General features: G+C 48.8%; 5 protein-coding genes across 5 annotated transcripts; 2 read left to right on the top strand and 3 right to left on the bottom strand.

Moving 5' to 3' along the window:
* Positions 1-185: 185 nt before the first annotated feature.
* On the bottom strand, positions 186-533 carry EURHEDRAFT_399146 (uncharacterized protein; the record flags this gene model as incomplete). Its single annotated transcript, XM_040779902.1, has 1 exon — positions 186-533. One exon carries the CDS (start codon positions 531-533, stop codon positions 186-188), a length of 348 nt encoding a protein of 115 aa, XP_040642508.1.
* An 816-nt stretch (positions 534-1349) lies between these two features.
* Positions 1350-2712, top strand: EURHEDRAFT_512149 (SDR family oxidoreductase; the record flags this gene model as incomplete). Its single annotated transcript, XM_040786038.1, has 4 exons — positions 1350-1465; positions 1529-1811; positions 1862-1988; positions 2117-2712. The coding sequence occupies 4 exons, from the start codon at positions 1350-1352 to the stop codon at positions 2710-2712; spliced, it is 1122 nt and encodes a 373-aa protein (XP_040642509.1).
* Positions 2713-2873: 161 nt separating this feature from the next.
* EURHEDRAFT_408031 (putative phosphatidylserine decarboxylase) lies at positions 2874-4408 on the bottom strand. Its single transcript, XM_040780726.1, has 4 exons — positions 4299-4408; positions 3887-4239; positions 3278-3836; positions 2874-3226 (listed from the first exon to the last, which is right to left on the bottom strand). Exons 2-4 carry the CDS (start codon positions 4125-4127, stop codon positions 3016-3018), a joined length of 1011 nt encoding a protein of 336 aa, XP_040642510.1. The 5' UTR covers positions 4128-4239; positions 4299-4408; the 3' UTR covers positions 2874-3015.
* A 634-nt stretch (positions 4409-5042) lies between these two features.
* On the top strand, positions 5043-7427 carry xlnD (beta-xylosidase XylA; the record flags this gene model as incomplete). The annotated part of the gene is made up of 1 exon (XM_040783684.1): positions 5043-7427. The coding sequence occupies one exon, from the start codon at positions 5043-5045 to the stop codon at positions 7425-7427; it is 2385 nt and encodes a 794-aa protein (XP_040642511.1).
* A 148-nt stretch (positions 7428-7575) lies between these two features.
* Positions 7576-12495, bottom strand: EURHEDRAFT_527884 (putative ABC multidrug transporter; the record flags this gene model as incomplete). The annotated part of the gene is made up of 3 exons (XM_040787032.1): positions 12028-12495; positions 7740-11972; positions 7576-7684 (listed from the first exon to the last, which is right to left on the bottom strand). The coding sequence occupies exons 1-3, from the start codon at positions 12099-12101 to the stop codon at positions 7576-7578; spliced, it is 4416 nt and encodes a 1471-aa protein (XP_040642512.1). The 5' UTR covers positions 12102-12495.
* Between the last annotated feature and the right edge of the window lie 955 nt (positions 12496-13450).

Raw genomic sequence — 13450 nt, forward strand, 5'->3', positions numbered from 1 at the left:
GTTATCGTGTAAATCAACCAGTACCAAGGATACGGAAAGTAAGCATTAAAACAATCCTTCGAATACGGATTCGTCAATCTCATAATCTCAGCAACGTCCCTGAATCTCGTAGACACATCCCCCACACCAATTACCTCATTCTTCACCATATTCTCAGCAGTCTCGGGGTCGAGAACATAGGCAATCTACCCCTTGTTCGTCAAGTATTCAAGCACATCCCTCACACGGAGCATCTGCGCTTCCTGCCCGAGGATCGTGTTCACGGCTTGTTTCTTGACTCGAGATGTACCTCTGCCGTCGAAGGCAAGGTGGCATACGTTTATGAATCTGGATAGATCTTGCTGCGTGGCATCGAGGCCGATGTCTCCGATGTAAGTTCTCATTATATCAAGCTGGGTAGCTGCATTAAGAGCATTTAGGTTATTTGTGTGCTCGTTTTTAGGTTGGTGAGCTCGCTCATCTGCTCGGTTTAGGATGACTTGGCCGATATTCCGGTCTCGTTGAGACAATGTTTTTGATGTGGACTGTCCCATTTTCTCTTCTCCTGGAGTGAATCATGACATTTGTATATTAGGTAGTCGCAAAGAGTTGGCGGCTGGTCGAGCACATGCGGTGACTTCACTTTTCGTCAACCATTTCAAATAACAACTAGGATAAGGTTAACATTATTTTAACGAAAGAGTCAAATAATATTTTAGAACACACGATACACGAGAAAAACCCTTTTCGTGGCTTTGAAACCCCATAACCCCGTTTTGTCTTAACCCTAATACTGTCCAAACAAATGTTGTAAATGTTGAGTTTCCGGGCCGGCGTTTGGCCAAAATGCCAAATTATGCTACCCTATACACAATCCATTATGCATTTAATGATTCCGTACGAATCCCACCCAAATTCCGTCCTGAAATGGCCCAGGTCCCGCTTGCCGAGCCGGGAGCTAGACAGGTCTGGTAAACCTCCCGGCGTCAAGTATCACCGCCTGGCCTAAAGCGGAAATCGCTCTTGCGATTGATTAAGATGCGATGCTTGATACGGACATGGTAACCTCCGATGTGACCGATAAGGGTTCGTGCTGCATACCAATAAGCACTTCGTATTGCCTACAGGACGGCGAGAGTTAAGAGTCCGAAGCAGCGAGAGTGCCGAATTTGTACTGCTGAGTGGACAGACTTTATTCGGCAATCGGTGCTCGACCAGGGTCGATGATGTATGCCGGCTTGGCTGTAGCCGTTGTCGACATGAGACGATAAAAAGGGCTGGAAGAGCCCTTGAATTTCAATCACTAGAAGGGAACAGGACAGCATACCTGCTCGATTCGACAGTATACATCCTCATGTTACACTTGCACGATGAGCAATTCCGTTCATGCGCCGCCCTCGAGTAGGGTTGCATTTGTCACCGGTGTCAACGGCATCAGTGGCCATGCTATTGTCGAACATCTGATTCGGACACCCAAGTCTGAGTGGTAAGCACTGTGGCATGGGCCTAACATGTCACATATAACATGGTAACACTGACTACTGTGCAGGTCCCGAATCATCATCACTTCGCGCAAGCCATCAAGCAACTACTGGGTTGACCCCCGAGTCACCTTCATCGGTATCAACTTCCTGGACTCTCAGGAAGCAATTGTGGAGAAGATGAATTTTGTGTGCAAGGATGTTACCCATGCATTCTTCACATCGTACGCTCACAATAGTGATCTCAGCAAACTCCCTGAAAGGAACAATCCGCTATTCCGCAACTTTCTGGAAGCAATCGATGTAGCGTGTCCGAAGCTTCAACGTATGTGTTTGCAAACTGGTGGAAAGGTATTTTACTCCTTATATCAAATACGAGGGTGGTGTCTGACTTGTAGTAGCACTATGGAGTTCAATTCCAGAACTTCAACATGCCTTGCCATGAGGATAGCCCACGATACGATGGTCCGGGAAGCGAAACGATCTTCTATTACAAACAGGAGGACGATCTCTTCGAAATCCAGAAACGTCACAGCACCTGGCACTACAACATCACAACATCATTCGACCTTTCGGCATTATCGGATTCGCCCCACAATGTAGGCAACACGCCCACCCTTTTATACAACCTTACAACAGACTAACTCTATCCCTAGTTTCCGGTATAAACGAAGCCCTCCCAATCGCTCAATACTTCCTTATCTGCCGTGAACTCGGCCAGAGCCCAAAATGGCCCGGAAACATGAATGGCTACCATCGAGTCGACGACCAGTGCTACGCCCCCAGTGTCGCCGATCTAACCGTCTGGGCTGCAACGCAAAACCACTGCAAAGACGAGGCCTTCGACCATTCTAACGGCGACGCAATAGTATGGCGGTTCTTCTGGACCATGTTCGCGCAGTACTATCAGGTCCCGATGGATGGCTCCGAAGCCCCCAGCGACGACAACAAACCTCAGATGGATCTTGTTGAGTGGGCACAGGATAAGAGTACTGTTTGGGAAAGTGTTGTGGATAAGTATGGTGGTAATTCTAATTCATTCCAGGTGCATGGGTTTGCGATGATGAACTGGCTGTTCTGTCCGAGTACGCCGGGGGCGCCGTTTATGAGTACTACAGTGAAGGCGAGAAGGCTTGGATGGGATCGTATTGATGATACTTACGAGGCGTGGGTTAGTACGTTCCGGTCGTATGAGAATGCTGGTGTTTTGCCCAGTCCAGATCGTGTTCCCAAAATGGGACATTCTAAATGAAACCCTTCGAATCTCCAGCACTCATGACAGCAAAAACCTGCCACGAGCGTCCAATCCTTGAATTACTATTGATAGTGCTTATTAGAAGCATGAGAAATTTTGACCTGATTATATGGACTACTCGTATTGTGTTTTTACTGAAAATGAACAAAATTGAAACCCATAAAACTGCCTGTAAGAAAATGTGTTATTTACAAGTATAGACCTTTTTCTGTTCCATAGACTGCATTACATTTTTACAACAGAGTATCCAAACTGAAAACTTGGTAGTCAAACCAACTCAAATAGACAGGACGAACATTCTCACTGCTTCTCACTGACTGCAGTCCCCATGCTGCTGTTAACCGTTACATCAACCATAACCTGGTCGTGACTCCAGCGCTCCAGATCTTCATCGAACTTGATACGGCCCTGTTCGAAGGCCACCATAATAGTCGATCCACCGAACTTGAAGAGACCAAGTTCTTGACCTTTCTTGATGTGCTCTCCTGCAGTCATCGTCTTGTCATGGAACCTGTATCTGTTAGAATACCGAAAGTGATCGGTGGAGATGGCATGCACTTACTCAACGGTTCCAACATCTGATGCTCCCACAGCGACAAACAATACCTCTCCAAACTCCTTAGTCTCAAGACAGACAGCACAACGGGCATTCTCGGTCAAGATATTCACAGAGCTCCGAATGGCTATAGGATCAACCTCGAAATAGTCGCCCGGAATCTGCTTGAACCACTTCACTTTACCCTCCACAGGGGAATGGTACCTATGGTAGTCCTGGGGACTTAACCGGAAACAAGCCACCGCTCCATTATCCCAAGGCTTCGAACGATCGGAGTCACGGATGAGATTGGCTATTGTGAATTGGCTGCCTTTCACCCAGAGCTTGCGCGTCTTTTCAACGGTGGGATATACGACTATCCGGCAGTCGGCCACGACAACAGCTTTTTTCTTATCATTCGGAGCATACAGAGGCCTGGCCTCGGGTTTGTGGTGTCTAATGAAGAAGTCCTGGAATGATCCGTACTGTTCTGGATCTGAAGGTAAGAAATCGTTCATATTGATGTGGAAAAAGTCAATGAAGCCTTTGATCTGTTTGTGCGACTGCGCCGCTACTTCCTCCTGCCCTAAGAATTGTCAGTATAATCATCGGTTATACAGGAGCGTTTTGACAAACCAGCCTCAATGTTCTTTTCATGCGTGTAGAGGCGGAACAAATGCGTCTGGTCCAACCATTCCGTCAACGGGTTGAACAGCAGCACCAATTTGAACTTTTTCCATAGCGGCTGCTGCTCGCGCTTGAATTCACCCGTTTCGCGTACGATAGTGAGCCATCCTATTTCCCGGCTTTGGATCAACTTTAGGAAGGAGAGGGCTGTGTCGACAAGCTGGTGTAGGTATCCTAGTAAGAAGGACATGGTTGCTGTACTGGTGTTTTTTAACCAAACCACCAGGTCTAAGAGCAACATTTTCCTTTATCAAGCTCAATAATAACCGTGATGTCATGGCGATGTAAATACATCTTCAACTCTGGGAATTCGCCTCAACAAGAGCTCATATTTCATGGTTAGAAAGAAGATAGAGCTCACCAAATTGTTGATTCAGCCGGAGCATATCCTATCAGAGCAATTACCCCCCAAGCCTCAGTATATCACGATATAAGATTAATCCTCGACATTGTTGTATTTGTAGAAAAAACGTCATGGTTGCATAGATGCACCAGCCACTTATACACGAGCCACAAATCCCAAGCCACATGAAATTTGTCCAAAAACAGGCTAGCGTGTTATGCTTTTTACCGAACATCTCCCGGCGTTTGCGGAGTAAACACTACGAAGTTACTCGGTCAATCAACACCCGGATTAGCCTAACGCTTATATCTCCCTACCAAAACATCATGCCATGGAAGACAAGACTGGAGGTTTAGCCTGAATCAAGGATGCATCGCTTCATTCCGACACAGTCACCTCCCGTATGACGACCGGAGTCAACCCATCCGGAGCACACGGACACTCCGCATCTCACCACGAGAAGGAAAGCTACCCTGCGGATTGACGTCAAAATCTATGGCAGACACATTCAGGCTAAAATGTGTACATCCAGAAAGACCGCACAATCCCCCGCGTTTTGGAGGACCAAGATCGACTGCGGGACTTGCTGGATCCGGATGAACATCTGGGGTTTCGGAAGTTCCCTTTGTATACAGGCCTAGAAGAGTGCCGATGGCCTTGGATAATTGGCCTTTATCCGAATAGTTGTGACGTTTTTTGTCATAATATAAATACGGACATTCCGGACTGAGAAATGGCATCAACCACAAGGCTTTGTTTACCATGCAGGCTACCAAGTCCGTTCTTGCCGTGTTGGCGGTGTTGCTGTCGACCACAGTAGCCCAGACAAAGACTAGCAACACGGACTACAATGTCAACCCAGAACCACCTCTTGATCCGCTTTCTACGGCCACTATTGAGCTGTCCTTCCCTGACTGCGAGAATGGACCGCTGAGCAAAGCTTTGGTATGCAACACTTCAGCCAGCTCTTATGACCGAGCTGCTTCTCTCGTTTCTCTCTTTACATTTGACGAGCTCGTCAATAACTCCGGCAATACGGGCGGTGGTGCTCCGAGACTTGGTTTGCCCAAATACCAAGTCTGGTATGAATCGCTCCATGGCTTGGCTCACACAAACTTCACCCCGGAAGGAGATTGGAGCTGGGGAACATCGTTTCCAATGCCGATCTTGACCATGTCTGCGTTGAACCGGACCTTGATCAACCAAATCGGATCCATTATATCAACACAGGCACGTGCGTTCAACAATATCGGACGGTTCAGCTTGAATACATACTCCCCGAACATCAACACCTTCCGACACCCAGTGTGGGGCCGTGGCCAAGAAACCCCAGGGGAGGATGCGTACATATTGGCGTCCACTTACGCGTACGAATATATCACCGGCATTCAGGGCGGCTTGGATACTGAACACGTTAAGGTGATCGCAAATGCTAAGCACTACGGTGGCTATGACATCGAGAACTGGGATGACCATTCGCGTCTGGGAAACGACATGAGCATCACTCAACAGGATCTCTCAGAGTACTATATGCCCCAGTTCCTTGTTGCCTCAAGGGATGCCAAGGTCAAGAGTTTCATGTGCTCGTATAATGCGGTAAACGGGGTTCCCAGTTGCTCCAACTCGTTCTTCCTTCAGACTCTTTTGCGCGACACGTTCAACTTCGTCGAACATGGTTTCGTATCTGGTGATTGCGGAGCGGTGGGAAATGTTTTTGATCCTCATGAGTATGCTGCAAACTATACGAGCGCTGCAGCTGACTCCATTCGGGCTGGAACTGACATAGACTGCGGCACAACGTACCAATACTATTTTAACGGATCATTTGACGAGGGATTGGTATCCCGTGAAGACATTGAGAGGGGTGTAAGACGTCTATATACCAACCTCATACAAGCAGGCTACTTCGATGGCAAGGAGAGCGAGTACCGCGACCTAGACTGGGACGATGTTGTGACAACCGATGCCTGGAACATTGCCTATGAGGCCGCCGTGGAGGGTACCGTTCTGTTAAAGAACGACGGAACCCTTCCTCTGTCCAACTCGACCCGTAGTGTGGCGCTGATCGGAGGATGGGCCAATGCAACCTGGCAGATGCTAGGGAACTATTACGGAAAAGCCCCATACCTTACCAGTCTGCTGGAGGCTTTCCAGGATTCGAGCTTCACGGTCAACTATGCGCTTGGCACCAACATCACTACCGAGACCCAAGACGGATTCCAGGATGCTCTCGATGCAGCAAAGAAATCTGATACCATCATCTTCGCAGGAGGGATCGACAATACCCTCGAAGCAGAAGCCATGGACCGATTGAACGTCACTTGGCCCGGCAACCAGTTGGACCTCATCAACCAACTAAGCCAATTAGGCAAACCCGTCGTCGTCCTTCAAATGGGCGGCGGCCAAGTCGACTCATCATCCCTCAAATCGAACAAAAACGTAAATTCTCTGATTTGGGGCGGCTATCCCGGTCAATCCGGCGGCCAAGCATTACGAGACATCATCACCGGCAAACGCGCCCCCGCAGGCCGTCTCGTCGTAACCCAGTACCCAGCAGAATACGCAACAACCTTCCCAGCGATTGACATGAACCTGCGGCCCAACGGCAGCAACCCAGGCCAGACCTACATGTGGTACACAGGCACACCAGTCTACGAATTCGGCCACGGTCTCTTCTACACTAATTTCAGCACGTCTTCGTCTAACAGAACAGCAACGGCATCGACAAATACCTACAACATCGATGACCTCCTATCTCAGCCACACCCGGGCTACGAACGAATCGAGCAAACGCCTTTCCTCAATTTCACGGCCCGAATCGCCAACACGGGGCGCACTGCATCAGATTACACAGCCATGCTCTTCGCAAACACCACCGCCGGTCCAGAGCCATATCCGAATAAATGGCTTGTCGGGTTTGACAGACTGCCAAGTCTGACGCCGCGGTCGTCCAAGACGTTGGTTATCCCGGTGACGATTGACAGTGTGGCTCGGACAGATGAATTTGGTAACCGGGTGCTATATCCTGGGAAGTACGAAGTGGCGTTGAATAATGAGCGGGATGTTGTCGTCAAATTCACGTTGACGGGTGAGGAGAGGACGATTGCAAAGTGGCCGAAGGATCAGCAGCAGATTCCTCCTGCGTAGTAGTGTTCATTTATAGTGAGCAATAGCTGGATGCGGTAAATGTGATTTGATTTCAATCTAGTTTTCAATACTTGCTCCGACTGTACAAATGCAGGTACAATGCGATGTACAACTTGTATATACCAACCAAACTGTATCTTCTTTCTCCTTATGACTGTCCCTTCACCAACTGCACCAACTCATCATACTCCCCCGTATTCCTCAACATATCCCAAAACATTCCCCTCTTCTCAATCAAATTCGCTGGCGAATCATTCCTACAACTATTAGCAAATAAACAATAACCTGTAAAACTTTAAGAAGAGGGCGTACTCAACAATCTCCCCACCCCCCATAACAACCACCCGATCATAATCCACAATCGTCCGCAACCGATGCGCAATTGCAATAATCGTCGAATCCTTAAAAATATCCCTCAGCACGCTTTGCATATGCATATCGGTCTCCTGGTCGACGGAGGCAGTCGCCTCATCAAGGAGGACAATTTTCGAGCGGCGGCAAAGCGCGCGGGCGAGAGATAGGACTTGCCGCTGGCCTTGGGAGAAGTTTTCGCCATTTGTTGCGACAGGGGTTGAGAGGGTTAGTTTTTGCTGTTGGTGATGATGGTCTTCTGTGTTAGTTGTGGGTGGTGGAGTTTGGATGAATGTACATGCTGAGAGTGCTGCGCGGAGTTCAGTGTCACTGGATTCATTGAACGGATCGAGGTTTGAGCGGACATCGCCAGAGAAGAGAACGGGTTCTTGGGGGATGAGGGTGACGCTTTTTCGGAGGCGGTTTAGTAGAATATCCTGTATATCGATGCCATCAATCGTAATGCGTCCTTCTATGATGTTGACGAAGCGGAGAAGTGAGAGTCCTAGTGTGCTTTTGCCGCTTCCTGTCCGTCCGACGATGCCGATTCGCTCTCCTGGTCGTGCGATGAAGGAAACGTTGCGCAGGACGTCGGGGCCGTTTTGGTAGCGGGCTGTGACGTTTTGGAATTCAATGAGGCCGGATGTTGGCCAGCTAGCTGGGATGGATTTTGCATTCTTTTGCTGTTCTTCTTCATTTAAGCGTTCTTCAGGCTGGATATCTGCGTACTCACGCATACGCTGATACGAGTTTAGTTCGACCTCCAACTCATTCATCGTCCGCACCAGCGTGAGAATAGTCTGACTCAGACCAATGGCATTGGTCAACGAGAAGCCCACCAAGCCAGCCGATCCAGATCTGAAATATGCCACGCATCCAGCCGCAGCCGCAACAGACGCAGCACAAAAGTCCGACCTAACAGATACCCAACGGTTGCAATTATACTGCGCCTCCGCGGAGCGAGTATGTACGGCGAGTTTTTCAGCGAGGAGGCCCTGGAAGACTTCATCCATACCAGCGCGGGCTCGGATAACAGCCATGCCACTTAGAGAGTCTGTGAAGTGGGAGAATACGGGGGAGTAGTTGACGGAACAGAGTCGTTTGATTGAGATCTGTGCACGGGTGTACATCTCTCCGATAATAAATCCAGTTGCGCAGATGATTGTAACTGGGACGGCGAAGACGGGCATTATGGATACGATACTTGCGATTCGGAGGAGGAATCGGAGCCAGTTTTCGATTGACATGCGGAGCCAATCTATCAAGACTGTGTCCAGAGAGCGTGTATCATTTCCAAAGCGGTTGATTGCTCTTCCGATGGGGTTTTCGTCGAACCAGGAGATAGGTGCTGACAGGACTGCGGTGACCAGCTTCGCATGCATTTTCTTGGCTGCTGCCCAGCCTCCGTATTGGTAAATGAGGTTGTTGGCGAGTTGCAGGAGGAGGAAGAGGATAATTGTCGCTGCGTAGACGGATAGGTAGAAAATTGAGTTTGGATGCTCATACTTGTCGTAGGCGCTTGTCCAGACGGAAAGCCAGTAGGTGATGGCGAAGTATGCGAATTGAACTGTGAGAGTGGCCACAATTGCTGTCACGGCGTAGAAAAATCCCCCAAACATGACCATATATTGGAAAAAGAGCGTACGGGGCACCCGACCAGTGGCTGTTGTCTCTTTAGCCATGCCTGTTGTACCAACTTCTTGTTCCGGAACAGCACCACTGGATATTACATGCTCTGCCAGAGGCTCCATCTCTTGGGGAGCCTCATATGGAGTGCTAGAAAGAAGAGCCCCGGTCTCGATCTCTTCCACACTTGGCGTGGCAACTTGAGAAGTTCGCTGGGATGATTGTACAGAAGCAACTTTCCCATGTTCCAAGCGAATCACCATTTCTGCATCCTTCAATGCAACAGGCAAGCTCGTAACAAGAACAACAGTCCTGTCTGCAAGTAAGCCACTGCGGAAGCATCGCTTATAGACAAGACTTGTGGTATGCGTGTCAAGAGCAGAGAATATATCATCCAGCAAAAGCGTCGACGAACGTGAGTATAAAGCTCTGGCCAATGATACCCGCTGCTTCTGTCCTCCAGAAAGTGATGTCCCTCTCTCGCCCACAACAGTGGAATCTCCAAGTGGGAGCTGCTGCAAATCCTGTGCTAGGCCGCTTGCCTCGACGGCAATGTTGTAGCGACTCTCGTCGTAGGAGCTGTAAAACAGTATGTTTTGCCGAACAGTATCGTTCTGTAACCATGGTGCTTGGGGAACGTATGCTATATCGCGGGGTGCGGTTGCACTTCCAGATTCCAGAACAGTCTCGCCTAAAAGGGACTGTAATAGGGAAGTCTTTCCGCAACCAGTCGGACCAGTAAGAATATTAAGGGCATTCTGCTTGAAGCGAAGGGTGATATCCCGTAGTCTGAATGCAGCAATTGGAGTCCGGCGAAAAGTAACATCCTTCAGTTCTAACGGTCCCTCGGGATGTCTCTGTATATCTTCAGCAGACTCGAAGAATCTGTCCACACGTCGGAGGGATTCAGCGCCCTGCGCAGAAAATCGACTGATATTCGAAAGCCAGACAAACTGGGATCGCAGTGTCTCCATGATCGAAAGCGAGGTGAATGCAATTGGAGCATGAAGAGTATTGTCTGTGAAAAGAACAAAGACAGAAAACATCACCAGTAAGCTGATGAAAGGCAACAGGTCCCCGGACATGGAGATCCCAGCGGCGTGAACACTGCGTCTCCAGAGACGTTGCTGTTCAATGCCACGAATGTCGTGTATCGTGTTAATCGCGGCAGGTTCCCATCCAAAGTACTTCAACGTCCGAATTGAGTTTAAGAATTCGGCAATCTTCGATAGACGAACATCAGTCGCACGGAGCACAGACTGTTGAATACGCGATATCTTGCGCGATGCCAAGGCAGGAAGAGGCGTGAGAAGGAATAGAACAATGACACCCAAAAGCGAAGGCCAGCCAAGCATCTGATATAGGAAAACCATGGCAATGGTGGTCGATACTGGACATGCTGTTGCGACGTAAAATATGTCCCGTGAATTGTAAATCGCATCGACATCGTAAGACATCAGACTCGTTAGATTGGCCTGGCCAGACTTTGGCGTTTTTGACTCTTTATTTCGTCCCGATGGTCTCTTGCGACTGAGGTCTCCGATAGAGTCATCATAAATGTGTGATTTAATGGCCGTTTGGTAGATCTCCTGGACCAAAGACATGTTGACGCGGACAAGAAGTCGAGTGGCAGTGAAGATGTATTGCTGATAGCAAAGTGAACGAACAATTGGCCCAACAAAGAGCAAAACAATCCAAAGAGCCGGATGAACAACTGCCTCCGACGGATCCTCCAGATATGCTAGCAATCGCAACATCGAATATGGAGCGAGAAATTCGACCACTGCCGTAGATGCAGCCCAGCCCATCATAGTTGTGACTTCCTTCTTGAGCAACCTGTACAGCGTGCGGAATGTTTTGCCGCCTCTAAGACGCTGCTTCTTGATGTTATTCAGCCACTTCAGCGGCTCATCGTATGTTGGCAAAGGAGGCAAATCGTCCATCGTGAGGTCTCTTTGGAAACCTCGCAGGATCACGTACGTGATCCAATCGTACGAGCAGTAGTATGAAAACAAGGAGCATGTCTCTTCGGGTGACTCCTCTATAGCAGGTTCGTCGCTTTCGGCATCGGGTATGAATGGGCACCTTGGACGAGGAGTAACCAGTACCAATACTACCACCACCACTAGACAAGCTAGCAAGGCGCTTTGGATAGAGCTTGGGCGATATGTCGAGTTGAAGATTATCATCGGAAGTAAATATTGAACAATTCCCAGAATTAGAGCCGCAGTAACCGCCAAACTCATATGACGATATACCTGGATCTTGCGCTTGTGGGATCTGCAACATGTTCGTATAATACCCAGCGCTACGACGTAGCTTAACAGGGCAGGACATTTCCAGTTTCCTGAATCACGGAAATCCACCCAGCTTAGGCAGCAAGCCCCTGTAGATGCAATGAAATGCATCAGGGCATGGGGAAGGGGCACATAGTTAGCTTCCCCACGATGAGAGCTTAACAATAACGACAGAAGCAACACTGTCCCGGAAAGCAGGAGCGCAGCCAGGTGAGCATTGCCTGTGCCAATGACAGCCGCAGCTCCCTGGATTCGATAAGTCCATAGTGTTCTTGAGCTCGTATCAGTATCTTCACATACCAGATATATCTAGGGGTGCTGCTCACCTCTCGTCAATGTCACTGTCAAATGCTGTAAAACTCCCCTTCCCAGGCGGGACAATAACGTGTTGGTATCCCATAGTGTTTGTCGGCGGCGCGGCCACCACGGAAGGAGCCGGTTCTTATCTGGACTCGACTGGGCCCCTCAATTTCCACTAACTCAGCACTGCTGCGCTGGTATTGCGTGATCCGGACAGCCTAAGAGATATCATAGCTCCCAATCAATGCATAGGTTTCTTGCAGAGCTCCTTTGAGAAAGCTCCTGAGCGTGTGTGTTCCGGAACGACGGGTCAATTTTATGTTTTTTATCGGACCGAACCAAACTTGTCTGAGAGGGTTACCGGAGTTGTGCTGTTGCCTTTCTGCCTGATCGCATTACTGCCTGAGGCTCCGGCGGGTTATCGCATAACTTACAACGAAGATGGATTTAATGGAGATTTGTTGATTGCTGGATGAGGAAGGAATAATGCTAATTAAATACGTGGCTATTGAGCACGTGATACAGGTCGAGCTTGGATTTAGCATTTCCTGTTGGTTTATCTCGTTCTTGAGCTCGACTGCAGAAGGTAGGTGCCCAGGACACTTGTATGAGTCGAGGTCTCTCGTTGAAGAGAACCTTATAATCACCAGAAGCCTTGTGCGACGGCCCGGCCATGTTTGCTGGCTATCACGTGAGATGCAGTTGCTTGCTTTGTTGATAAATACGGCGTTACCTCCTTTGTTCCTTCCTCATGTCAATTATTCTCGTCAATAGCTACCTAGCTAGAACCCATGAGAAGGATGTTCCATTACCCTAGCTGAGCTTTATGACACCTTTGTATGTGAAGGTGGCCCTACCACATTTCTCCATTGACCAACGTCCCATCTGTTCAATGTATGGCGTGTCTTCAGCAAGAACAAAACCAATATCGCAAAGGTAAATCCCTGGGTTGGGAACAATCCAGTTAGATCCATGAGAATAGCTATTTCAGGAACGGTCTCAAAATGTCGTCACCTAGGGAGAACGCGATGAAGTGGGTAGCCTCAATTGCCTCGAGTCTTAGGTCCATGGTCTTCTGTCGAGCCAGTAAAAAGCCGCCTAAGCAGGATCTCTCTGATTCAGGCATGGATAAGTATCCGCACAGGTAGCTGGATTCTCTCGTCTTGGGAATGTATCTAGCCCCCAGTTGGTCAGTCTGAAACGTTTCCTGTAAATCAACGACTACTGGGCTAGCTATCTGGATTGCCGATAAATGATTAAAGAATTGACATTTCGTCGACGTTTTTTCAGAAGACCTTCTGTGCAGAAGGACCTAATCCAGACATGGACGCCATAAGGGCCAGAAGAGCTCTTCGTAGGGTTAGATAACACAGGCCCAAGGGATAAAAGAGAAAGACCTGAAAGGTCATATATATTCCAGAAAGGAACATCCCAGTGCAGGCAGTGCTT

Source organism: Aspergillus ruber (genome assembly GCF_000600275.1).
Source record: "Aspergillus ruber CBS 135680 unplaced genomic scaffold scaffold00002, whole genome shotgun sequence".
NCBI classification, from domain to species: domain Eukaryota; kingdom Fungi; phylum Ascomycota; class Eurotiomycetes; order Eurotiales; family Aspergillaceae; genus Aspergillus; species Aspergillus ruber.